Here is a 25,142-nt window from a genome sequence, read left to right on the forward strand (position 1 = left end):
AGGAGGGACAGTACCTTACAATCGTATTTCTGCTTCAGCTCCTGCATGTCTCTCCCCCCAACTCTTAAAGCCAGAATGTCCCTCTTTGTCCTGGCGTATCTCTCCTTTAGCCTATTCAGGTCTGGAGAAAGCTGCGCCCCAAGCAATCAGGTAGGAGGAGAAGCAACAGGCGGCGGGAAGAGAGGCAGAGAAGAGAGATTCAGGTAAGCAGCCAAACACAGGAAGAGAAACAAGAGGAGCAGTGATCCGTCTGGACTAGCCAGTCTGAATGCAGGTGGCGCTCCTGTCCCCTCCATCCGAAGGAGGAGAGCACCGGCCATGATCCCCACCAGGGGGTGGATCGCTCTGGGCTGTGGATAGCTCTTGTCCTGCTCCCTGGAGGGGAGGGAGGGGGAATTTAATTGCTTCAAGCCCCTCTCTCAGGAGAAGAGGAGGTCTTGTGCTGAACGGTGGCCAAGGCTCTCCCCACCCCAAGGCCATGTCTGCAATGGTGCACCAGTACCTACTGGAGCTCCTCTGAGATGGGGGAGAGGGGCTGCAAAGGAGGGATGCTCCCCCCCAGGCACCAGGAAGAAGGGCATTCCAGATTGTGGGTCCTGGGCCCCCCTTTTAGAGATCCAGCCAGGCAACAACCGCTACGTTCAGTAATTTACCGAGCTCTCCACAGTCCCAATCCCATGTCGAGGCCCCCGATGCAGGAGTCCATCCCCCGACTCTGAGCCCAAGGAGAACTCGCTACGGGGGGCGGGGGGGAGAGAGGAGAGGGGGCAAGGGACGGTCCCACTGCTGCATTAAGACAAGCTGCTCCGCAGCCCTGCCCAGCAAGTCGCCCCACCCAATGTGCATGTCCCCCGCAGACCGCACAGCAAAGCGGGACAGAGGCAAGCGCACACAGGAGCCGGGGAGGCAGAAGGAGGCGGCAGCACAGGCTCATGCAGCACGCAGGGCGCCAAGCGGGATCTCAGTCACCAGGAGTCATTGCTGGGTGCCCACCATCCTGGTCAACCTCTCTTCCCTCCCAGGTGTGCATCCCACCCCCAGTGGCAGTGCCCAGTCACAGGAACAGTCCGAGTGCTGGAGCGTCTTATCTCCCAGCTGACCGGGAGCTCAAAGAACCGACAGGCAATAGGAACAGACGTAACCGCTTTGTTGTGCGCGTCTGCCCGGCACTGGCTGCACCCCAAAGTCCTGCTCCAGTGCACACTGGGCTCAGTGTAAAACCCAGGAGGGATTCTCTGGGGGGGCAGGGGCTCTTCTCTGCTTGCGCCACAGTCCTGGTTCGGACTCAGAACAGGACATCACAGAGGAAAAAGCTCTACGGACAACACACCTATAGGCAGGGCTTAACTGGTGCTGGGGCTTGCCAAGGCTGAGTCCCGGCGCCTCCGGGCCCGGCCATTCAGTGATGAAACTAAACAAAAGTCTTGAACCCCGGCACCCAATTGCTTGAGCTCCAGCACCTCTTCCGTTACCAATTACGCACCAGCCATAGATCTGTGCGCCCTTTCGAGGAGGTGCCAGCCTACGGCAGATTTCACGACCGACCGCTTCGAGAGGCGGTCTGCCAGTTCTGAATGACGGAGGGACGCCCTGCCACGCAAGATAACGGGCCACTCAGGGTCCAGACACCCCCAGGGGAGAACAGAAGCTTTAACCCCCCCACCCCCCAAATGAGCAGTTGAACTAACTGATTTATAGTACAGTAATACAGTATGCAATGTGTATCGAGGAAGGTCTTTTATGGAAGCTTATAATGTTCTGAACTTGGTCCGCATGAGATAAGAAGACAGAACACGGATCTCTCTATAAACACTGTGCTCATAACCTGCATTACAATTTCAGGTACACCTCACCGCCGGGAGGGGCGCCGCCCACGCCAGGGCGCAACAGGAAACTGGTCCCAAGTAACAACCGTCACTCGGCAGGTGCTGTCCGTGAAACACTGGATCTTCGCCACGGCTCGGGGGGACACTGGGAAACCGTTCAAAGGCAATAGGCAGCCTGTACTAGAAAAGGGGTTTTACCTAACGTAGACAGGTTTCTCGGTAACTATGTCATCTCTGAATTGGTGGCTTTTCTAGTCAATGGCGTCACTACAAAAGGGATATGGACACATTGCAGAGACCCCAGCGGAGGCAATGAAAAGATCAGGGGGCTGGGGCACATGACCTATGAGGGAACTGGGTTGTTTAGTCTGCAGAAGAGAAGAGTGAGGGGGGATTTGATAGCAGCCTTCAATGACCTGAGCGGGCGGGGTTCTAAAGAGGACGGAGCTCGGCTGTTCTCAGTGGTGGCAGATGGCAGAACAAGGAGCAATGGTCTCAAGTTGCAGTGGGGGAGGTCGAGGTTGGATATTAGGAAAAACACTACATCACTAGGAGGGTGGCGAAGCACTGGAATGGGTTCCCTAGGGAGGTGGTGGAATCTCCTTCCTTAGAAGTTTTTAAGATCAGGCTTGACAAAGCCCTGGCTGGGATGATTTAGTTGGTGTTGGTCCTGCTTTGAGCAGGGGGTTGGACTAGATACCTCCTGAGGTCTCTTCCAACCCTGATATTCTGATTCTAACAAACCTTTTGTTTCTTTGCACCCCACGCAGGTCTCTGGTGCACAAACCGGGTGGATGCGGGGGCCAAAGTCAGCTGATGTCGGGGGGGCTGATTTCACACCTTTGAGGGTGACGCACCAGAGGGGAAAGTCAGCGTCTGGTGGTTAAGAACTCGGGGAGGACAGATTTGGGAAGACTCGGGACGGGAAGGGCTGCTGGTGTCACTCTTCAAAGGCTGGTGGATGCCAGAGGGAGACCTTGTGCTTGTGGGCCGGCTACTGGCATCAGGGCTCTGAACCAAAGCTGCCCAGCATAAAAATCCTCAAGGCTACACAGCAGGGGGTGAATGAACCCCTTACTGGCCTAGGTGGCCCCCAAAGTGTCCCAGCTGGGATTCTTGCTGCCCCCATGCTGATGAGCATTTGACTGCACCAGAACAGCCCTGCAGCCAGCTGTACACGGTTTGCATCATGAACCATTAGCTAGCTGCAGGGGTTCCACCCCAAAGAGGACAAGATCTAGCGTGCATGGCGGGGGGGACATTTCAACGTACCCCGACAGCCTGGAACAAAGCCTCAGCTCTAGGAAACTGCAGAGCTTCGGGACACCTCTAAGCCACGAGCGGAATCCTGGTTCAAACGAGGCCACAAATGGCCTCCCCAGCACCAGGCAATATCTGAGACCAGCAGCTAATTTATTATCCCAGATCAATTTCTCTGGGCAAGATGTTAAATAAATTTAAAAAAATAAATAACCCACCCACCATCTCCTCGAACACCTGGTTATTATATGGGGCTTTTCCTCCATAGATCTCAAAGCAAAGGAAGTCAGTGTCATTAGCCCCATTTTACAGATGGGGAAACTGAGGCACGGCAGGACAGGGACTAGCAGAGTTAAGAATAGAACCCACGTCTCCTGAGTCCCAGTCCAGTGCTAGGCAACAGTCTCTGGAGGTCCACCTAGGTCCCTTTCCACTCTCCCAGGCAGTGGGGATTATTCAAGCTAAAAGGTTTCATATCCAGGCCATCCGAGTGCACCCCATATCTCAGCTGAGTCAATTCTGAAACAGCTACACCCCTGCCAGTCTGCTTCTTACCCTCAAGCTATTGATACAGCAGTCCCTTAACCATGGATGGGCTATAAACATTTACAGCTGGGCGTTAGCCTGACAAGCCATTTAGCATTTACCATCCAGCGCCCCCAACCAGTACAGCCCTGGATCATCAATGAGAGAAGTGGGTCAGAGGTTTTATTTCAAACTGGTGCGCCACCACCCCACGCCAGCCATCGAGGCAGGCCTGGTTGTATCAGTTCTCAGGGCACATCGTGTGCCGATTACCTTTGGCTGGAAGGACGCCTTGAGTTTGGCAGGTTCCACCTCAGGCTTGGCCTCTTCGCCAGAATCCTCGCTGTAGCTCTCAAACTCGCTGGAGCTCCAGCCTAGGTCCTCGGCTTCCCGATGGGCCCCATCCTCGTAAATCAGGTTTCTGTCTGCCCCTGTCGGGGCGGGAGAAAGAACAGATCATTGGCAAAGGGCCTACGGCATTGACTCTCGGGAGGAGGCATTTGCTTCAACCCACGACGTGCCCAATTAATTCAGCATTATCCACAACGTGCCTCTCGGCCTCCCACACCACCCATTTCCAGGGTTGACCCAGGCCCAGATATCTCGCTGCATTCACTTGCCTCGGAAGGCATTGCTCCAGAACTAGGCCAATCTTCTGAATCTATGGCTACACGTGTCAGTAAAGGTAATAAGGTAATAACTGGAGATATACCAATCTGCTAGAACTGGAAGGGACCTTGAAAGGTCATCGAGTCCAGCCCCCTGCCTTCACTAGCAGGACCAATTTTTGCCCCAGATCCCTAAGTGGCCTCCTCAAGGATTGAACTCACAACCCTGGGTTTAGCAGGCCAATGCTCAAACCACTGAGCTATCCCTCCCCCCATACGAGGGTGAAAATGAGGAGGAGCGCCACTTAAGGAAATTGGTGGAACCCCCCCCTCACTTAGATCTCTTCAAACCAGGCAGGACAGTGGATGAAAAAAGGAACCATCTTGCAAGCAGCACGGGGGCTGGGGCAGGCTGGAGAAGGACAAGGCGACTCAGTGATCTTTTCCCCCTCTCCAACCTCTGTTTCCAGGTGCTGTATTCAGGAAAGGCCACTAGTGGGTCAGGCCAGGTCTCCTAACATTCACCCTCAGAGCAGCTATGCACCATGCCCAAAGGACAAGACTAAGCTCTTGGCCAGCAGGGGCTAGCAGGTCTGTCCAAGCAGCAAGCTCTCCCTCTGAGAACGGAGATGGCTGCATAGACAGACCAGCCACAAGTCACCACAAGGAACTTGAGAAAAAGAGGGTGGAGCAGAAGGGCTTGGACCCATGGAAAGCAAGGTGAGAAGTCCTGAGAGTTCCAGGGGAACATGATCACCCATGAGGAGCAGCCTCGGAGGCTGCACCGATCGACAGCCGATTCCCCACCGAGCTGGCAATAACTGGAATTACGAGACACAGTAGGTGGGTGGGTAGGTGGAGCGGTGCTGCCCAGCAGAGGGCGCTCCTGTGCCACAGTTGAAAGGCTTCATTCTCTTCCTGGAATTGGACAGACAGGTAGCTAATGCTGATGTATCCTAGAGCTAGACTCTGCAGACCCAAGGTAGGGAGGTCCTCCCGAGCCAGGCACAGTGAGAGGCGGCATTTCTCACGAGAGATCAGGGAAGGTGGGAGAGAGGCACGTTATTATTGCTCATTTCTGCGACTATAGTGCCTGAAGGACCCAATCGGGGTGGGGACCCCACCGTTCTCTACAAACGGTCCCTTCCCCAAAGAGATGAGGATCTAAGAGCAGGGCAAGGAAGGAGAATTAACCCCATTTTATAGATAGGGAGTGGAGTGCCTGAGAGATTAAGTGATTTACCCAAGGTCACAGAGGAATCAGTGTCACAGCTGGGAGAATCCCAAGCCCTGGGGAACACCGTTGGCCAAAACAGCTCCTCTAACCACAGTGTCCTTCTTCCCCCTTCCTATTTGTGTTTAAACCTCGTCTATTTACTACTTTCCTCCTCCTCCTCTAGCCTGGACCATGTGCTTTTCCATTTCCATTTCCCAAGCCACCATCCATTTCCTATTTCAGCAGATCCATTTTCCGCTCTTCAGCCCAGAGGAGAGATTTGGTAACACGGAAGAGGATTTGGGGCGGGATCTTGCACATTTCTGTCACGTCTCAAATAAAAACCCAGCCCGTGCGACACTGCAGGGCGTGCACCACGCAGCCCCTTGAAACGGACTGTAGAACACAGCTCGGCCAGTACTATTTATTTCTTATGTGCATTGCAATAGCTACCCCGAAGCCCCATCACAACGTCATCCCGCTCAGTGCTGTACAAACACAGAACCAAAGGGCGGGCCCTGCCCCAGCCAGCTGCTGCATCAGCCACCCCAGAGTCAGGCACTAGCAAGGTGAGCCCGATTCCGAGTTAAAAGATCCATTCCCAGGTGTATTCTCTCCTTGGCGAGCAACTCGCCCGTATCCCCAACACCCGGCTTTCTTGTGGCCCACGCTGCCTCTGTTCAGCGTCTCGTGCATTGTGGAACCACAGGAGTCTCACCTCTAGTTGCACAAGAGCCAGAGTAGCCAAGTGAAGAAATGTGCCAGCTTTCGAGGACCCAGATCTGCTTATTCCTTTACCGTAGACGCAGGTCTGTGGTGAAGGTCAGCAGTACACCTGCACCATCTCTGAGCCTGCTACGGCAGAAGATGGCCCAGGCCCCTTGGTCTTCCATCCCAGCGGATTCCACCAAGCCTCAACTACCAGGAACTTTTGGAACCTTTGCCCCAAGTTACCAGGCACCACAGGGCCCATTCCGCCTCCAAGCTCCCGCCAGCACACGGCGGCCATATTTAAACACAGTCCTGCTCTTCTCAGTGGAGGCCCAACAAAGACATGCAGCTTTCATTGAGCTCTTGCCATTTTTATTTTAAAGACTGATCACCAGGCTGAAGGGCCAGGCCTGAGAGGCCAGCCACACCATTCTCAGCTCCCTGAGCTTGGCTGACCTCCTGACTCCAATGAGCTCAACAGCAACACGTCCCGTTGACTCCAATGGGGCCAGGATTTCAGCCCTTGTTTGGATTTCCTGGTCTCTGGTGGGCCCTTCCCACCTGTTGGAACAGCGAGAAAGATCCCCACAGATTCATTCATAGATTCTAGGACTGGAAGGGACCTCGAGAGGTCATCGAGTCCAGTCCTCTGCCCTCATCCCTCCATCGTTCCTAGACTCCAAGGCCGGACGAGACCATCATCATCATCTAGTCTGACCCCCTGTATAACACAGGCCAGAGACCTCCCCTAACACCATTACTAGGGCAGATCTTTTAGAAAAACATCAAATCTGGAGTTAAAAATTGTTAGCGATAGACCCACTATGACCCTGGTACGTTGTTCCAATGGTTAATTACTCTCACCGTTAAAAATTTACACCTTATTCCCAGTCTGAATGTGTCTAGCTTCAGCTTCCAGCCATTGGATCATGTTGGACCTTTCTCTGCTAGACTGAAGAGCTCGTTATTAAATATTGGGTTCCCCCTGTAGGTGCTTACAGACTGATCAAGTCACCCCTTAACCTGCTCTTCGTTGAACTAAACAGACTGAGCTCCTTGAGTCTCTCACTATCAGGCAGGTTTTCTAATCCTTTAATCATTCTCATGGCTCTTCTCTGGCCCCTCTCCAATTTATCAACATCCATCTTGAATTGTGGACATGAGAACTGGACACAGGATTCCAGCAGCGGTCGCACCAGTGCCAAATACAGAGATAAAATAGCCTCTCTGCTCCTACTCGAGATTCCTCTTCACGCATCACAGGATTGTATTTGCCCTTTTGCCCACAGCATCGCACTGGGAGCTCATGTTCAGCTGATTATCCACCACACACCACCACAATCTCTTCCAGAGTCGCTGCATCCCAGGATGGAGTCCCCCACTCTGTAAGTATGGCCGACATCGTGTGTTTCTAGATGGACACGTTTACATGTATACTTGCAGAAGCAGGTGACCAAATTGGCAACCCATTGGCCTTGCTCCTCTGGGCCGGAGATGGAGACCAAGGCTAACATCAGACTAGATGCGTGCAATGCCCAGCACTATCCGTAGGCTAAAATTTGGATGGGCTCCTGCTCTTCTGCCCAGTGGTAAAGCTCAGCTTCGGACAGCTGGATTTTTTCCACCGTGGTAACATCCACTCCTAAAGCTAGGGAGGGACCCGCGTTCCATACCCAGGCTGGCAGGAGGAGGAGGAGGAGATGCACTGGAAGGAATGCAGGCGGACAGGGATTTTAAACTGACAGCTAACACAGGATTCCAGTCATCAGGCTATTATTAAACAAAAAGATAAACAACTCCCTAGAAGAGGATTTGGTTTTGGGTAACCAGTGCAACTGGCCACGGAGGAGCAAAATAGAAGAAAAACCACACCCCATCACTGCAGCCGTCATGGGCCAATCACGCAATTAACCTGCACTTCCTCTCTGAGCTTTCCATCAAGGGGCGAAGGAAGTGTGGCTGGAGATGAAGGAGCGTTCACCACCATCATCATCACGTGTAGTACTGTACCAGCTAGACTGCGCCTACTTGACAGGCAGCGGCACGTCTCAGAGCCCCGGGCAACGGACTCAGACTCACAGGGCTCTGGCGCTAAAAATAGCGTGTAGACGTTCAGTCTGGGGCTGAGGCCTGGGCTCTGAAGCCTAGGGAAGGGGCGTGGGGTTCACAGCCTGAACTACCTACACGGCCATTTCTAGCACCATTAGCGCAAGCCTGAGCCTGGGGACTCGGGCTTGGAGATTCCCTATTGGGGGCTGCTGCTTGCCACACAGACTTACCTGTAAGGTACAGGCTGTCCTCAGCCCCCCGAGCTTATGGTCCAAATAGATAATAGAGCCAAAAAGGGGGAGGGGTAAAGGAATTATTGCCCCCTTCCCCTTTTCACAGACGGGACACTGAGGCAGGGTAAGGGGCAGGATGCTCGAAAGAACTTTGGCGCCCAAGTCCCTATTTCAGGCACCTAAACTCACTCAGCCCCTAAACTGTCAGGGTAGAAGTTCCCTCAGCCCGAGTCTCTCTCTGCGGCCTCCTTGTGGGTGTGCGGGCGCCTGCCGACTCCCACCCCAGGGAAGACAGGCATCCAAGGCTCAGTCTAGTAGGCACCCTCTCAGCCCGCCGACCAGATTGGGCCCATTCAAAACCTGGCAGGAGGAAGAGGAGCTTCTTAGGGTCATTGCGAGAGGGAGAATGTCTGTGTCATCCAGTGGTTTGGGCATCCAGATGGGAGACCCCGGGGTCCTGTCCTCCTGCTCCAACCACTCTGTCATTATCTCTCCACAGTGGGCCTGCTTCAACAGGCAAGATGTGGGGAGCCCCCCATCTGAATATCCCATAGCTCAGTGGTCAGAGCTGGGAGAGCCCTGTTCCAATCCTCTCTAAACTAATCACTGGGCTTAAAGCTGTAAGGTGGGTGGCACACCCCCACCCCCAAAATGGCATAAGGTGCCTAACTCTGAAGAGAGTTCCTGGCTTCAGAACTGCCAGGCACCTCCCTGCAGCCCGGACTTGGGAGCCTAGATCGCCCACCCCTCCAGTCGGCATCTCCCACAGACTAGCTTAGGCCTCTCCCTGCCACGCATGAATTGCGGTCAAAGGTGCCCAGCTCTCCCCCTGCGTCGTACAGAAGTGTAGGAGTCTAACTCGGGCTTTGGGAATCACCGTGATTTTTCCAGGCACCTAAAATTATACCTGGTGAGACTCCGTGTCAAGGTCTAACTCCTTTGGAGCATTCAGCCGGAAGTGACTTGCCTGTGGTCGCACACAGACTGTGGCAGAGCCAGGAATTGCCCCAAATCTCCCAAGCCCCAGCCCACTGCTCTAGCCACTAGGCCATGCCTCAACCAGAGCTTACCCAGCACCGAAAGTGACGGCGGGGGACTGACCCCCCCTTGCAACGCATCCAAGCTAGAGGCTGCCAGCAGCTCCAGATGGATATTCTAGGTCCAAGTCAGTCCCATGAGCCCGAGATGTGATATACCTAAGATCATATCATCAATATTTTCATCCTCTGGACAGATGATCTAAACTCCCTCAGATTTCCACCACAGCTTCAACCACCACCATCCATCCATTACACTCTCTCTAGAGCACTCCCACGCCACCACTAACATGTTTGACACCATAAGCAGCTTCAACAATGGAACCTCACAGACAATTATATACAAAGAAACCCGCGGATCACCACACCTACCTCCACAGATCCAGTAACCATCCTAGACACACCAAGAAATCAATATCTACAGCCAGGCCACCAAATATGCTCCAAGAGACCACAGAATATGCTCCCAGGAGAAAGCCAGGATATACACCTTCACACACTTAAAAATTACCTTCACCAAATAAGGACACACCACCAGAGAAGTAAACCACATCATGGAACAGTCCTCCCTTGCGAGAACTTGCTTCAATATGGAAATACCCCTCCAGGGACCATATCCTGAAAGCCATCTTTCCTGAACCCCCGCTTCTGGCCTTCAAACCACCCCCCAACCTCTCCAAGCTCATCTTCAGAAGCAAGCTCCCCACAGACCCAGGCCCACCAACTCAAAGCAGCACCAGACCCTCCAGACATATCTCCACTGCTATGATGATCAACACCCCCCACAGCACACTTTTCAAGATCCACAGGTCCCACACATGCCTATCACAACGTGTGGTGTACCTCATCCAGTGCACTAAATGCTCCAACCAACAACTATGTGGGTGAAACCAGACAATCACTACGCTCTCGAAGAAACTCGCACAGGAAAATGATAAAAGACAAAAATCACCCAGGGACAAACACTGTTCACAGAATGATCACTCTGTATCTGACCTCTCAGCCCTTGTCCTCAACGGAAACCTGCACAGCACCTTCCAAAGACAAGCCTTGGAGTTTAAATTCATAAAACTTTGCTAGACACTAAAAATCAGGGACCAAACAGAGAACCTGGATTTATAGCTTATTATAACAATCTGTTCCCTCCCATGATTGGAGACACATTAACCGGCCACTTCACCTTGAAAAGTCCCTAGATTTATGTGCTAACTACTTATGCTAAACGCTCATCCCACCTTGTATTTCCTGTGATGCTTGGAGTGCCTTTCCCGGACCTGAAGACGAGCTCTGGGTAAACTAGAAAGCTGGTCTTGCTCACCAACAGAAGATAAAAGAGATGACCTCACCTGCCTTGTCTCCGTAATAACCTGGCACCAATACGCCTACAACAACACCGCAAACAAAGAGGGAGGTGCCATCAGCCGAAGGGCCTGGTTACTCTGGAGAGTTTGCAGCTGCGTCACTGTAAACTCTCTAATGTAGCTGCTCTAAGCCGATGGGAGAGCGCTCTCCTGTCGGCTTAACTACTGCGAGCGGCAGTAGCTGTGTCGGCAACAGAAGCTCTCCCACCGACAGCACTGTCCACACCCGCACATATGTGGATGTAACTTCGCTCAGGGGGGTGGTTTATTCTCATCCCTGAGCAACAGAAGTTCTGCTGACATAAGCTGTAAGATAGATATGGCCTAAGAGGCCCTCACCTACTCACACCAGCATCTCCAAATAGCCTCTTCCTTGTGTCCTCCCGTCTCGAAGCCACTGCTCACTCCCATATCCCAGGCAGCAGGAGTTTGTTAATTCCGTGCACTGAAATGCAGAGTCCCCCTTTCCCTTCCTGGTGCCCCGCCAGCTCTTTATGGCTCAGGCTGGCTGTGGGTACAGACCCAGAGCTGCTGTGTTTTAAAGGCATGAAAAGCCCAATTGCTTTATCCCTCCCTCTACCCAGGAATCTATTTAAAGTGGCACAGAACACGCACCCCACCCCCACTGCCAGCCACAAAGGGCCCCCTCCTCTACAGTCAGTCGGCAGCTCTGGAGGGGTGGACAGGAGACGGCAAGGCAGATACTCAGCATTGCTTCATTGGCATTAGTAAAGTTACACTAATTACCCCAACTGACGACCTGGCCCTTTGCTTCCAGAGAGATTCTGATTTAGCTCCAAGCAGGCTGAAAGGACTCAGGAGCACCAAGTAATCCACAGACCAACAGTGGCTTCTAAAAGGCCAGGGTACTCCTGAAGGAGGCAGGGAAATGGCCCTGTTAGAGCCAGAGACTGGGAGTCAGGACTCCTGGGTTCTATTCCCAGCTCTGCCACCTTGGAGCAAGTCACGTGGCCTCAGTTTCCCCATTTGTAAAATGGAGCTCCTCGCACCTACCCATCCCCCAACACTCATGTAAGAGCTACAAGATCCTTGGATGGGAGGGGCTATGAGAGGAAGGACAGAGCTGACAGAGGCAGGGGAGGAAGTAGATCAGACAGGCAAGGAGTGAAGGGCGTGAAAGGCACCTCTGCTCAGAGCAAAACAAAATTCTGGGTGGTTCCATACCGTACGGATCAGAGTCCAGATTTTCACATGGGACGTCATCATAGATCACATCTTCCTCCAGGGCCGGGAACTCAAACCGTCCACCTGGAACGAGAGGCAACACAGGGAGAGGAACCTGAAGCCAGCAGAGAACTCGCCACGAGCTTCAGCGACATCCCACTTTGACTCCTGGCTGCCAAGTGGCAGTGTGGGTCAGTGGGTAGGGCACTAGATTGGGAGTCATGGGCTCTGGGCCTGCCCCAACCACTGACCCGGCAGCCAAGTCACTTCACCTCTGGGACGGTTCTTCCCACTTTGCCTATTTAGATGGTCAACTCTGGGCTGGGACCGTCTCTCACTGGGTATCTGCACAGGGCCGACCACAAGGGTCCTCTCGAGTGCAACCGGAACACAAGGAATAGTGGGTCTCGTCTGGAACATCTGATGTTTCAGCACCAACCTTCAACATGCTGCTCTTGGTGCATTTCGTGCCTCAATGGCAAATGCTAGATCCTGCCCCCTCTCTCTGAAGCCTCTGCAAGGAGAGCCCAAAAATCTGTAGCTGAGTTTTAGGACTCGATCCTGGCTCCTTTCTAAGGAGCGACAGGCCAGGGCTACAAAGTCTACATCTCAGTGCAAAGTCAGGGGGCCTTTAGCTCTGGGGGCATGGCCCAGATGAGAAATTGCGGCCAGCTGTGAAATCCAGATCTAGGCCCAAGTGCAGATCCCCAACCACCGCAAATTTGGATCGGTTCTTTGGATCAGACACTTCTCCAACTTCAACCTATCAAATTCTCAACACCCTACGTACGGTACGGTAACTGCTACACTGAAGTCTGGTCCCAGACATGCCCAGTGTTTCAACAGAGCCAGGATTTGGGGTGGGGAAGCCGGGTTTTTCCATCTGTGGTGGGGAGACGGGAATCCCAGCCTTTCCAGGGCACGCCGAAGCTGACCAACCACCACACGAGACTCTCTGAAGGAATCCAGAGTCGTTTCCATCCATCCCGCCCAGCTCAAAGCCCTTACCTCGCCGCGTGCTCTTCCTCCTCCAGCTGCAGGTCCGAGTCCCGGGGTGGGAGCTGCCCGCCACGTCCCCATTGCTGACCACCGTCAGGAACCTAGGGCGGGAGGACACTGAGTGGGCAGGCAGGCGGAATAGGCAGCCAGCGCACGGGGATGTTTGGGGGAAGCTATGAGCTGTCGCTGGGCAAGTGCAGATCCACCCACCTGACCAGCAAGGGCCAGCTGTGAGCAAACGCAATGGCCACACCCGAATCGCTCGGCTGCCAACTGGGATCCTCCATAGCTAAACTGCACCAAGAGAGGGTGACGTGCACGGGCAAATCACACTACGACACGATGGGTCTTTGTCCCCCTCTAGTGGCCGGTCCGTGTAAAAGGTTAGCGAGTCTCCTACTGCTTCCAGCTCCGAGAGTCGCCCCGTAAGCGGCAGCGATGGGGGCTCACGGCTTTTAGCTCTGAAGGTGCAAACCCCTAAGCAGGGCTGGTTACAAGTGCATCCACTTACAGATACCAGAGCCGACTCCCAGCACCAGCGCCGTCCAGTTACGCTGCAGGTCCCAGCACGCCACCCCCACACCGCCAACATGTCCCTCTCGCGTGCCCACTCGCCGCTGCTTCACTCCACTTGCCTCTCTCTCTTCCCAGTGTCTCCTCCCCCCTTGGCTGTTTTCAACCTATTTCCTCTACTCTCCTCCCCCACAGGGCATCCCTTCCCCATTCCCTGCATTGTGCTCACCACCTCCTCCCCTGGGTTACTCTCTCTCCCCATCATGAGTCAGTCCTCTTCCTCTCCCCCGCCCCTTCAAGCTTGTTCACTCCTTGGGGCTGGAACCTACCTTCCGCCCTGATTCTTACCAGTACTGTGCTAGCAGTACTGTGCTAGGGGGGAGGGATAGCTCAGTGGTTTGAGCATTGGCCTGCTAAACCCAGGGTTGTGAGTTCAATCCTTGAGGAGACTACTTAGGGAACTGGGGCAAAAATTGGTCCTGCTAGTGAAGGCAGGGGGCTGGACTTGATGACCTTTCAAGGTCCCTTCCAGTTCTAGGAGATTGGTATATCTCCAATTACTACTTACTACTACTAGCACCTAAACGCCTTAACACCAGCGCGCTTGGCGCTGCACACACAGGTAACTGAGGCAGTCCCCGCCCCAGAGAGCTTGCGATCCAAGTTCCTCTCTTCTGAAGATCCCTCTCCAGACACAAGCAAGATTCACTGCTCAGCGCTGACACGGACTGCCCGCGTGACTGAGGGCAAATCACTTTCTTTCTGTGCCTCAGTTTCCCACCTGTAAAGTGGGGATAATACTTTCTCTACCACTAGACTGCAAGTTCTTAGTGGCAGGAACCAGCTCCCACTACGTCTGTACAGCCCGCGCCCCACAAGCGTTACAAACAGCACCCTCCCGATACCCAGCAGGGCTGGACAAACAGGTTTGGATAAAGAATTGGCACGAACCTTCAGCCAAAGCTTCAATCTAACCCTTGAGGTTGGAAGAGCTCCGTTAGCTGTGCCCCTCCTCCATTATTTTTCGTGTGCAGGCTGCGGCACTGGGATCCCAGGTGCCAGATGGCAGCAGAAGGGCCGAGACAGAAAAGAACCTCCCCCTTGCGAGACTTCCAGTCTAATGTTCCATCCTCTTGGAGAGGCACGTAAGCAGCCGAACTGGCGCCAGCACATCATCCCACCCCCTAAGCCCATCTGCCACCTGGAGCAGGCAACAGCAGGCTGTCCCAGGGATGTCCACTCATTTGCCAGACAAACCGGGCCCATCATCCAGCATGGAAGGGGTTACGAATTTTTCAAACTCAGAGCAAGAAGGGGGGGGGGCTTCCATCAGTATTAGAGGGGAGGCAGGTCTGTGCCCGAGCTTTGGGAAAGGGGAGGGCGGGCTGGAGTGTGCCTGGTGGGGTGGAACAGGATGTCTGAGAGCAGCCAGCGAGATCAAAGCCACAGGGGCTGTTTCCCAGACAGCAGCTGATGGAGTGTCCTGGTGACCCCGCATCCCCCTCCCCGGGGGGCATCCTTGAAGGTTTCTGCCTCTCCCAGCAGACCCGGCCATGAACTCAGACCTGGGGAGCAGGGGGTGGGTTATAAAGTCTCCAGACACAAACACATTTGCTCCTTGTGCCCTCTCCCCACGGTGTTATCTGCACGGCTATTAAAGCAGCATCTGGGGCCTCTAAATAGTGCAGGGAGTGAACGCACCCGGCCTCTCCCCAGCCCTACAGGGAAGCTGCGATCCAGGTTCAAATCCCCATCGTGGAACCAGGGAAATACGCAGAGTCGACATCCATCCCCTAACGTGCCTTCGCATCACAGAACGTGGCTCGCCGCAGCGCTCAGGGGAAGCGTCGCAAGCAGGAGGCATCCACACCCGGATGATGGGCCAGCATGGACCAGCCCCACACGAGCTGGCCCAACACACGAACATCTCAGCTTTAAACCAGGAGGGCGGTGGGCGGCCAGGACTCGGAGCTCAGGCTCAGGGCTCAGACTGGCGGCTCGGGCCTGGCTTTATTCAGTAAATGAAACGTCGGGGGGAGCGTCGAAGTCACAAGGCCAGGTCTATGCCCCGGCCTGTAGTTGGGGCGGGGCAGGACCCACATAGATCCGCACGGGGCAGCCTCGACATTGGCCGGTGGCACCAGCAATCCCACTGTCTCAATAGGGCTCCCTGCAGCGAATCCAGCCCAGCCGGACTCCTGCGGGAGGAGCCTTTCAGGGAGCAACGCTCGGAGTATTTACAGTGCCAGGCAGCCTTTCCCAAACCAGGTATCCATTCACTAGCCCCCTGGCACGCACAAGCCGAAAGCCCTTAGGGGAGCGCAGGGAAACAAAGGTTAAAGCTCAGTCTGTCCTGGGCAGGCCAGATCGAGCTGTAACAAGCCCAGCCCCAGGTGCAGGCTCTGTCTCTGTCTAACCTTAGTTTCCAGGTGAGAAGCCTCCCCCCGCGCGTGCGCACACACACACACACACACACACCCTCCCTATGTCTCCTAGCTGCCCAGAGAGCAAACCTAGACCTTCCCTCCACCCACCGGGTAGCCATGCAAAATATAGGGGAAACTGAGGCACACATCAGCTCTCCACCCCACGCCATAAAAATACCACAGAAAGTTTGCACTTCATCACCACCGACGGCCTGAGCCCAATCTGGGAGGGTCTCTCCCTGCCGAGTGGGACGGGCCTTTCATTCAGCCCTCCAGTCAGGCCTTGTCTCACTTGTCCCCACTTTCCAATCTGTTGGCAAAACAGGCCTGTCAGGGAGGGCTCCGTTTTCCCCAGTTTTGGTGCCGGGCCCGCAAGGGGGCCCCAAGAGTCCCCTGTTGGATGTCTGTCCCCTGACCACCAAAGGAGCACATCCCTACCCAGCAGCGGCATTACAGCTACCCGTACGGTCAGCACGGGACGGGCAGGGTATGCACCTTCCCAACAGCCTCTGCTGCCTCCATCCATTCTCCCTGCAGGCAACCCAGGAAGCGGCACCTGCCTCCTCACCTACCTTCAGAGCAAAGCGAAGTGTCCTGCTCGCCTTGGGAAAAGCAGCGATACAGACACCGCCTACCACGCACGCCAGTCCAGAAATCAGACCCCTCTCTCCGGACCCGGCAGGAGACCCATCACCGCGGCTCCCGGTTCAATCCTCCCCTGGCATGATCCAGAGAGCCTTCCCTTCGGCCCCACGCCCACCCTCCTCTGCACTGCAGCGTGCACTGGGCCGAGGACACACGCTGGCTGTGCTGAGCGAGTGAGATCCCGAGGCAGCCAGCTGAGCAATATCGCCGTCTCTTCCCTCCAGCAGGCAGCATCTCCTCCACCCTCATTGCATCACTCCCTGCAACTGCTGCTGGATCCAGGAGCAACAAGGTCAAGCTGACACCTAGCACCACCGCCCCGCCTCTTAACCTTCCTCCGCTCACGCCTGCCTTCTAGATGGGCTGAGGAAAGCCCGTATTGGCAGGACGAGAGAGAAGAACCCATTAACCGGATCAGAGGCCCTGTATGTCCATCAAGAGCTGTGTGAGAAACAGCGACAGACACCAGGAGCCTGACATGGGAGGAAACAGCCTCAGGTGGCTACATAGCGTTAATATTGATTTTAGAATAGACAGGGACTCTGGAGGCAGCTTCTACTCCCAGCTCTGCCACTGACCTGCCGCATGGCCTTGGGCGAGTCCCTTCACCTACATGCCTCTGTTTCCCCTCTCCAGGTTGTGTCTGTGTTGGATATTTGAACTGCAAGCTCTTCAGTCCAGCAACTGTCTCTCATTATGCATCTGTGCCACACCCAGCACAACCGGGCAGTGAGCTCAGAGGAGCAGCTAGATGCTACCATAACAACAATAATTTTTAAGCATGTTTAACAACAAACAGTCTATATCTTTAATCCTACAACAAGAACGAGAAGTACTTTTGTGGGCCCACGAAAGCTTATGCTCAAATAAGCTTGTTCGCCTCTAAGGTGCCACAAATACTCTTCCTCTTTTTTGCTGATACAGACTAACACGGCTACCCCTCTGAAACCTTTAATCCTACAGGATCACAGCAGGCTTCCACCCTTCGATCGGACATATCAGCTCCTACCTGCTGAGGTCCCTTCACTCACTACCGAAATGCAGCCACCTCTGGGCTGTAGCACACAGCCACGCTATGCAACAATTTAGAACAAGGGGTGAAGAATAACTTCTCTGGCTGAATCTGCAGGGGAAACAGAGAACACAATGTACTGAAATGCCCTGGCCGTCCCACTCCAACCACCACGAATTGAAGCAGCTAACCTATTTAACCTTTAAATGCAGCTACCTGCTGCTCCTTTGAGCTTATATAATATCGGTTTTGCTTTTAGAAAGGAGACATTTGGTCAAATGAAAAAGAATCATAACAATAAAAAGCAAATCCAGTATCATGATGTAGCGTAATGAAGCCATTTCTCCCTGATTGCCATTAGGGGCTCAGGGTTAAACGGTTATCTGCCCACCATAAGAGGAACCAGCCTGCTAACGTCTCTAACTCTGTTAGAAATCCCCATTTTAATATTTTTGCTATTCATAAAGGAATTTGTGGTCTGCAGAGCTACATCCACAGCAGGTCATAACTGTCCTTGCATCCCTCAAACAGAATCCCAGCTCTGAGCACCCCGGCACGCTGAGCGCGCTCAGATCTGACGCGAACTCTTGCAATTCAGACCCAGCACTACCAGGGACAGGACTAACATGCTGGGGTAAATAGTCCAGGAAAACAGCCTCTGATCTAACTTGGGTCTGAGCCCATGAGCCGCACCTATAGGTGCCTGCTGCATAAGCTTCCTTCAGAATGCTCGTATCTCCTCTAGCCTCCACCACCAAAACCTCCTGGCTCACCCCCCATCCCCACAGGCATCGCGGTGTGAAAACACTCCACATGCAGGTGTTTAATAGCAGGGAGAACTGCCAGGGAGTGAGCCAGGAGAGACCTAGAGGTGGAGGGGAAGGGGTGTTGCTCAGATGGCCCGTGGGGAGGCAAACACTGGAACCAAGCTGGCTTCTAACACCAGCTACCAGTTCAGCTTCTGCAGAGAAAGATTCACCGGGCTTCCCTGACCGCCTTCCCAGCGGCACGACCAGATGGGCAGGCAGATCACCCTGCCACAGGCCCCATGCTCTGGCTGCTGGGGACTTCCCCAGCTCTTGCAACCAGCCCCAAGCTGTCCGGTGACAGAACGTCCCACCCCTGCATCATTCTAGTAGCCAGAGTCAAGGCTTCCCTTGCTCCTGCCTGCATCTCGCCAGCCACACCAAACCGGGTTGTGTGCGCCGTCGTGCCCAACTAACGCCACCCACGCTCCCACCTTTCAGGCTTCATCTAACAGCCCAACACCTGCCTTGCATGGATACACGCCCGCGTACACGTGACTCAGGTCATTCACTGAGGCCAGGCCGTGCAGGGATCCCCATGCACAGAGGTTGCTGTAACACCGGAACATCAGTGCATGTTAGCGACTTGCATCCAGAACGTACGTGCGAGGGCGCGCCGGCCTCCAAACCAGACAGCCAGGGATTTCAGTGTCTCCAGGCAGGCTGCACAGTCATCAAATTAGGGAATGTTTCTCTGGATCCCAGCTATCTCCTCCCAAGACTTTCTGGGGTGCCCAGATGGCAGGAGGAGAAATGCCTTCGCAATGCCGCTAGGAAACGTTTCACCTCGCGTCCATCAGAGGAGCTCAGCTGCTTTGCAGAAATTTAGTACAGGCTCGGAGTGGCATCGGGATTCTTATCCCCATTGTACAGATGGGAAGCTGCGGCAGCACGGTTACAGGCCTGCCTCTCAGGGGTGCTCCCCTTCAACCAGAGCTGAGAGCTCAGCACTTTGGAAAATTCAGGCTTAAGTGACTGGCCCAACATCAAGCCAGGAACCAAAGGCAGCATTAGCGGGAAGACGATGACAGGCGTCCTGACTCCTTGTGCCTGAGCTGCCCTGCCGTGCAAACACACAGGGCCTGTTTCACCACTGCCCTGCACCTTTCCCACCCGACCAAAGCAGGTGTGAAACGCTGCCATTTCTGAGCCACGGGCCATTTGCTCTGGGGTAAAGGACAAAGTGAAGTGCAGAGACATGGTAAATTGGGACCAAAGGAAGAAAATATAGACAGGCATGAAGTGCTCAGTGATTATTGCCTCAAGCGGTCTCCCAGCCCTTCCGCTCCCCTTCCAATACTGAGAGCTCCCTCTGGTTCTGAGCTACCTCTTCCCAGCTGCCAGCAACGAGTCCCCTGTCCATTTTCTCAGCACTTCCTGCTTCTCGCTGCCATGGCATAGGCTCAAATGGTAAAGCTGCCCCCGTCCAGCTTTTCCCAGGATGATCCCTTCTTCGAGGTAGCTGCCCTGGGAAATCTGTCAGGACGCTCAGCGCGCACGGCCAGCTGGCCAGTTTTATGGGATCATCCCAATTTTTTGTACCTCAGAGGTGGTAACCAGGGGCAGCTCGAGGCACCAGCGTGCCAAGCGCGTACCTGGGGCGGCAAGCCATGGAGGGGTGGTCTGACGGTCGCCGTGAGGGTGGCAGTCAGGCTGTTCGGCGGCATGCCTGCGGGCGCTCCGCCGGTCCCACGGCTTCAGCAGTAATTCAGCGGCGGGTACGCCAAAGGCGCGGGACCGGTGGACCTCCCACAGGCATGCTGCCGGAAGCCACCTGCCTGCCGTGCTTGGGGTGGCAAAATACATAGAGCCACCCCTGGTGGCAACCCTGCCAATGAGGTGGGGAAGCTGGACCGGCGGCTGCCAGCAGCGCAGGAAGGACGGACGGAACAACTGATGCTATTAAAACACCACAAACGAAGCCCTAGAGCGATCTGTGTTTAATTGACTTCAGCCTTGTGTGTCATGTTACTTACACGCCGAGGACAATGCAAATATAGACCTGGCTCTGAGCAATGGTGGAGGCCACGTCCAGGGAAACGGGTTCTGCTATACACACCACTCAGCACAGTGTTGGTGGTACCCTTCCCTCTAGTAGCTGGTATACTCCAGGATAATAGCCTACAACTGCTAACCACTAATCAACTTATTCCTTCAGCTGCACCAGTAGAGGTCCGTGTTAGAGTGCTGAAGTTCCTAGGTTAGAAACCTACTGGGGGGGGGGAGGTCATTACATATGCTCTGAATACTAGGCAAACACGATGCACGATGGAACAACGTATTAAAGGACTAAAGCTTCACCAAAACGGTCTTTTAATGGGTGAAAAAAACCTGGTTTTTTGAGTAAACTGAATATTTTGTGAAAAGTATCTGCTTTCTACAGAAATTTTTAATTTTTCATTGAAAAATCAAATGCCCAAAACGAGAGACTTTTGGCCAAAAAATGAAATATTTCAAGCCTGAAACATCTCATGGAAGTTATAGTTCAGATTCCTCCCGCCTTCATTCTCTATGGCCGGCCTTCCCAGCTGGACTTCATCTCCCATCATGCACTGCAGCCATGGGGCACTGCATCCTGTCACCATAAAGTGAGGCTGGTGCATCATGGGGCATGTAGTCCAAACAAAGAGGCAGGCCTCTGGAGGATAATGAAGCATGATGCACCTAAACTACAACTCTGATAAGGCACCATGGCAGGATTTCCCAATCAAAATGTTTTGAATTTCAGCCAAAATAGTTCAGTTAGTTTTTTGCCCAAAACTCAAATTTTCCAGTGTGGGGGAAAAAATAATCTTATTTTCCAACCAGCTCTACTAAAAGCATTTCCCAAGTCATTTTCTTATGAAACAGGCAGAGGGGAGCCTCAGTTATATATAGTCCACATGCAAAGAGCAAACTGTTCCAGTCTAAATGGGTTTATTCTAAACAAGAAAGAACGAAAGTAAAGTATTATGTGTATCCATCTTTCTAAATAAGCTGTAATCTCCTCTGGAACACCGAGAAGTTAACTGTTCCCATCTCCGTATGGAGTTTAAAATTAAAACATTAACAGTTTGCACTCAGATAGAGGATCCCAAAGCACTTTTTAAGAAGTAGGTCAGAGTGACCCACATTGTACAGATGGGGAAGTCAGGCACGGAGCAGGGAAGTGACACTCAGTGGGCCAGGAATAGGACATGGGCTTCCCTGACTCATAGCCCCATGCTCTCGACCACAGTCAGCCAGCAAACGAAGACCCTACACAAGAAAATACAGACGGAACAAGGGAAAAATCTCTCCCCAATTCTTCTGTGCATATGAATGACATAGGCCAAGATCTCAGGCTGCCCGAATGGAGGATGAGAATTGCAGATGGTTCTGGTGCCCCTTTGAACCCAGTTCAGCCTTGAAACCTTTGTTGTCACATGCAAGAGGCACTACCTGTGCCTTGGGGTACGTCTACACTGCAATTGAACACCCGTGGCTGGCCTGCACCAGCTGACGCCGGCTCCTGGGGCTGTAAAATTGTGGAGGAGACACTTGGAGGAGGGAATCCAGCCTGAGCCTCTACACCACAATTTTACAACCCTGCAGCCTGAGCCCAGCAAGCCTGAGTCAGCTGACCCAGGCCAGGCCTGGGTGTTCAATTGCAGTGTAGACATACCCTGCATTACCAACCCGGGTCCTGCTGCTCCGGCAGGGATGGGTGAACCCAGCCTCAGTTGGGTGGGGGAGGGCACAGCCTGCGATGGGGGAGGCTCAAATCTGCAGCAGACTCTCCCAGCAGCAGATGCCTCCCTGAGATGGCAGATTTTGCAGCTGGGATTCAATATGATGCCAGCCCAGGGATCAGATAACGGCATGACCCAGCCGCCAGGGGAGTAAGCACCAGGAAGGAGAGGTAGGATGGAGAGAGAAAGAGCCAGACACCCTTATACAGGGTTGCACAATCTACTCCTGGGGTGGATGTAACAGCAGCACCCAGCGGAGACCTGCCTAACATACCGCTCCCATGCAAGGAAAAAGTTGTACCCCCAAATCACTGGAATCCCCAGTAGAGTCTCTCTGTAGGCTTGGGGCAGCCTGCGCAGAGGTACAGGGCTCTAAACGTCCGGATTACAACAGACCAGCGGCCTGAGTTGATGCAGCAGCAGCAGCACTAATGGGATTCAAACAGCCTTGACACCCCGAGCAGGAGGGGATTGAAGATAAAGGTCACAAGACTCATTTTGCAGCAGGCAGCCACACCCACCCCAGGAGTGCAGGCCAAAGAGAAAGGGGAGGGGAGTACTTGTAAGGAAAGGTGGAGCCCAGCCTGCACACAGGGCATTTCTAAATCAAGCTTAAAGGCCATTTCTAGCCCAAATTCAGCTTGAAGCTTGCTAAAGCTAAACATAAAGCCTGTAGGAATTTATCAGTTTCAATAGAAAAGTTTAACCAGCAAACATTCCTGTGTTTGCAATGCAAACATTGCAAAACACTATTCCCTGCGGGGAGGTGAGCTAAGAGACATGGGAGATGAAATGGGGGGGGGGGGAGAGGGAGAGAGAATTGCTTTAATATTTGTTAACAACTAATATGTATCTCAGAGAATGGAGCAGTTATTCAGATCGTGGGAATCTTAGTGTGGGTGAAAGTACCAAGGACAATTTGATGGAGCCTATCAGCACCAACAGACATACATGCAAACCAGAGAAGGAAACTGACTAGTCTGTTTGTACACACAGGGTAGATGGCCAAGTGGGTCAGACACTGGGTTGAGACTCAGTAGAGCTGTGTTCAATTCCTGCTCTGCCACAGACTCCATGTGCGACCCTGAGCAAGTCACTTAACTTTGCCAGGCCTCAGTTCCCACCTATACAGTAGACTGCCTCATCCTTCCTTTCCCTCAGCCTTGTCTATTTACAGTGGAAGCTCTCTGGGGCAGAGATCATCTCACACAATGCGTGTATAGCACCAGGGGGCCCAGGCCTCTAGCTGCTAACAATTAATATTAATAATTTGTCCCAGCCATACAGAGTGCAAGAATGGAGACCGGGCAGTGTAAAAGGAGAAGGGAAGAGTTAAAAAACATCTCAGTGCCCATCGCTACAGGGTTCTTTGGAGCACAGGACAGGAGGCCTGGAGAGCCTGCAAAGAGAATGTTTCGTAGCCTTTAAAATGTTTGCCAAGGGGTCACTTGAGATGAAGCTAAAGGCCTGGGGAGCTCTCGTGGGAGGGAGATGCAAGTGCTAGGGTGGGAGGATTAGAAATTGGAAGCACCTTGTAAGCCTGGGGGGAGAAAGCCCTGAAATATTTACCATAAGGTTCTAGCTGAGTCATAGCACCAAGCACAGGCCTGGGTCTCTCCCCACCCTGCACTGCTCTCAGAGGACAAACCGTGATGTGCCTCGTGAACTTGGTTCAAGCAAGATCCACACACCCAGAGCAACCCACCTGCCTCCCTTACCTGGCCAGGAACGTCCTATGCAAGCACCTGTAGGCAAAGCTACTGGAGTGATCCATACAGACCCCACAAAGGCGGCCTTTGTTCCAAGCGGTGGCACCAGCCCACCCTTCCACAGAGTCTACACAGATTCAGCTCCTTTGGGTGCCTCCCAGCTCCAATTATCACCTTGGGAGAGGGAGGGGTGGAGCTGTGGGCATGTGAAACAAGCCAGCTATTAGCAGCTGGGGAGAAGGTGGCTGAGAACCATGTTAACCCCACAGGTGCTGGGTTAGGGGGCTAAGTCAAAGCCGTGCTGGAGACCTTCTTGGTGAGGAAATGTCAGTGCTCTGGAGTATTATTAATTCTTGTATTACCATAACACCTAGGAGCCCGAGTCACCACCCAGGACCCCACCGTGCAAGGTGCTGCACAAACAGAGAACAAAGAGACAGGTCCTGCCCCAAACAGCTGATCGTTTGTATCTTCCCGATAATATATGTTGTTTGTTCAGATTAAGGCTTGATTCCTGCAGAAGGGGGATACTGATACTGACCCGCTGTCTGAAAAGTGCTTTGAGATCCTCAGCTGAAAGACGCCCTGTAGTGTCCGTGCAAAGTGCCCCCCTGCACCACCCACTTGTGGGTTCCCCTCACCACCCTGGAGAGACAAGTCGCCGAGCTATCTACTAGTCTTGATGAGTGAGGGAGCCACAGATGCAAAATTCAGAACCTGATCCACACTGGGAACGCTGCAGTCCCAAAGCTCGGGGTTGCTCAGATCTGGAGGTGGGCCGGGGTTGGAGGTGGGGGAATGTGTGTTTTGTCCCAATACAGAGGTAGGGGCAGGCTGCCTGGGAACTCTTTTTACTGTGTGTTTGTACAGCACCTGGGGTACTGCTCCCTGGCTGGGGCTCCCAGAGGCTGCACATAATAAATAATCCTGATTCCGATCCCAATCCAGATTTGGAATCACCCACAAAATAAATACAGGGGGGAGGAGGATGTTGGATTTGGGGGATTGGGATGAACTATTGCCGAGTGAGGATTAAATGCCCAGACAGACAGGAGAAGAGGGGGATAAAACAGCTGCTTCTGAGCCAGTTCAGGTGATCTTGTGGTGAAGGGGCTGTGCTGGGACTCAGGAAAGTCAATTCCCAGCTCTGCCACAGACTCCCTGGGTGGCCTTGGGCCAGTCACTTAGGGCTTGTCTCCATGAACAATTAATTCACAGCAGGATGGGGTGTGAATCCACCCTCCCCCAGCCTACCATGGACTAACTGTCCCAGTGGACCCTGCCGACATGCACTAACTCTTCAGCAGTGTG

General features: G+C 53.6%; 1 protein-coding gene across 4 annotated transcripts in view; it reads right to left on the reverse strand.

Moving 5' to 3' along the window:
• Positions 1 to 25,142, reverse strand: part of ARHGEF10L (Rho guanine nucleotide exchange factor 10 like) — a 154,388-nt gene that overhangs the window by 90,471 nt on the left and 38,775 nt on the right. For 2 of the 4 annotated variants that reach the window (XM_044996110.1, XM_044996109.1), the window contains exons 5-8: positions 13,020 to 13,111; positions 12,012 to 12,095; positions 3,885 to 4,042; positions 15 to 131 (exon numbers count right to left, since the gene is read on the reverse strand). In XM_044996110.1, coding sequence (XP_044852045.1) covers positions 15 to 131; positions 3,885 to 4,042; positions 12,012 to 12,095; positions 13,020 to 13,111 — 451 coding nt within the window. The remainder of the gene's footprint in view (positions 1 to 14; positions 132 to 3,884; positions 4,043 to 12,011; positions 12,096 to 13,019; positions 13,112 to 25,142) is intronic. The other 2 variants (XM_044996112.1, XM_044996111.1) reach the window with 1 other exon arrangement.

The sequence above is a fragment of the Mauremys mutica genome, chromosome 21 (genome assembly GCF_020497125.1).
Source record: "Mauremys mutica isolate MM-2020 ecotype Southern chromosome 21, ASM2049712v1, whole genome shotgun sequence".
Taxonomy (NCBI): domain Eukaryota; kingdom Metazoa; phylum Chordata; order Testudines; family Geoemydidae; genus Mauremys; species Mauremys mutica.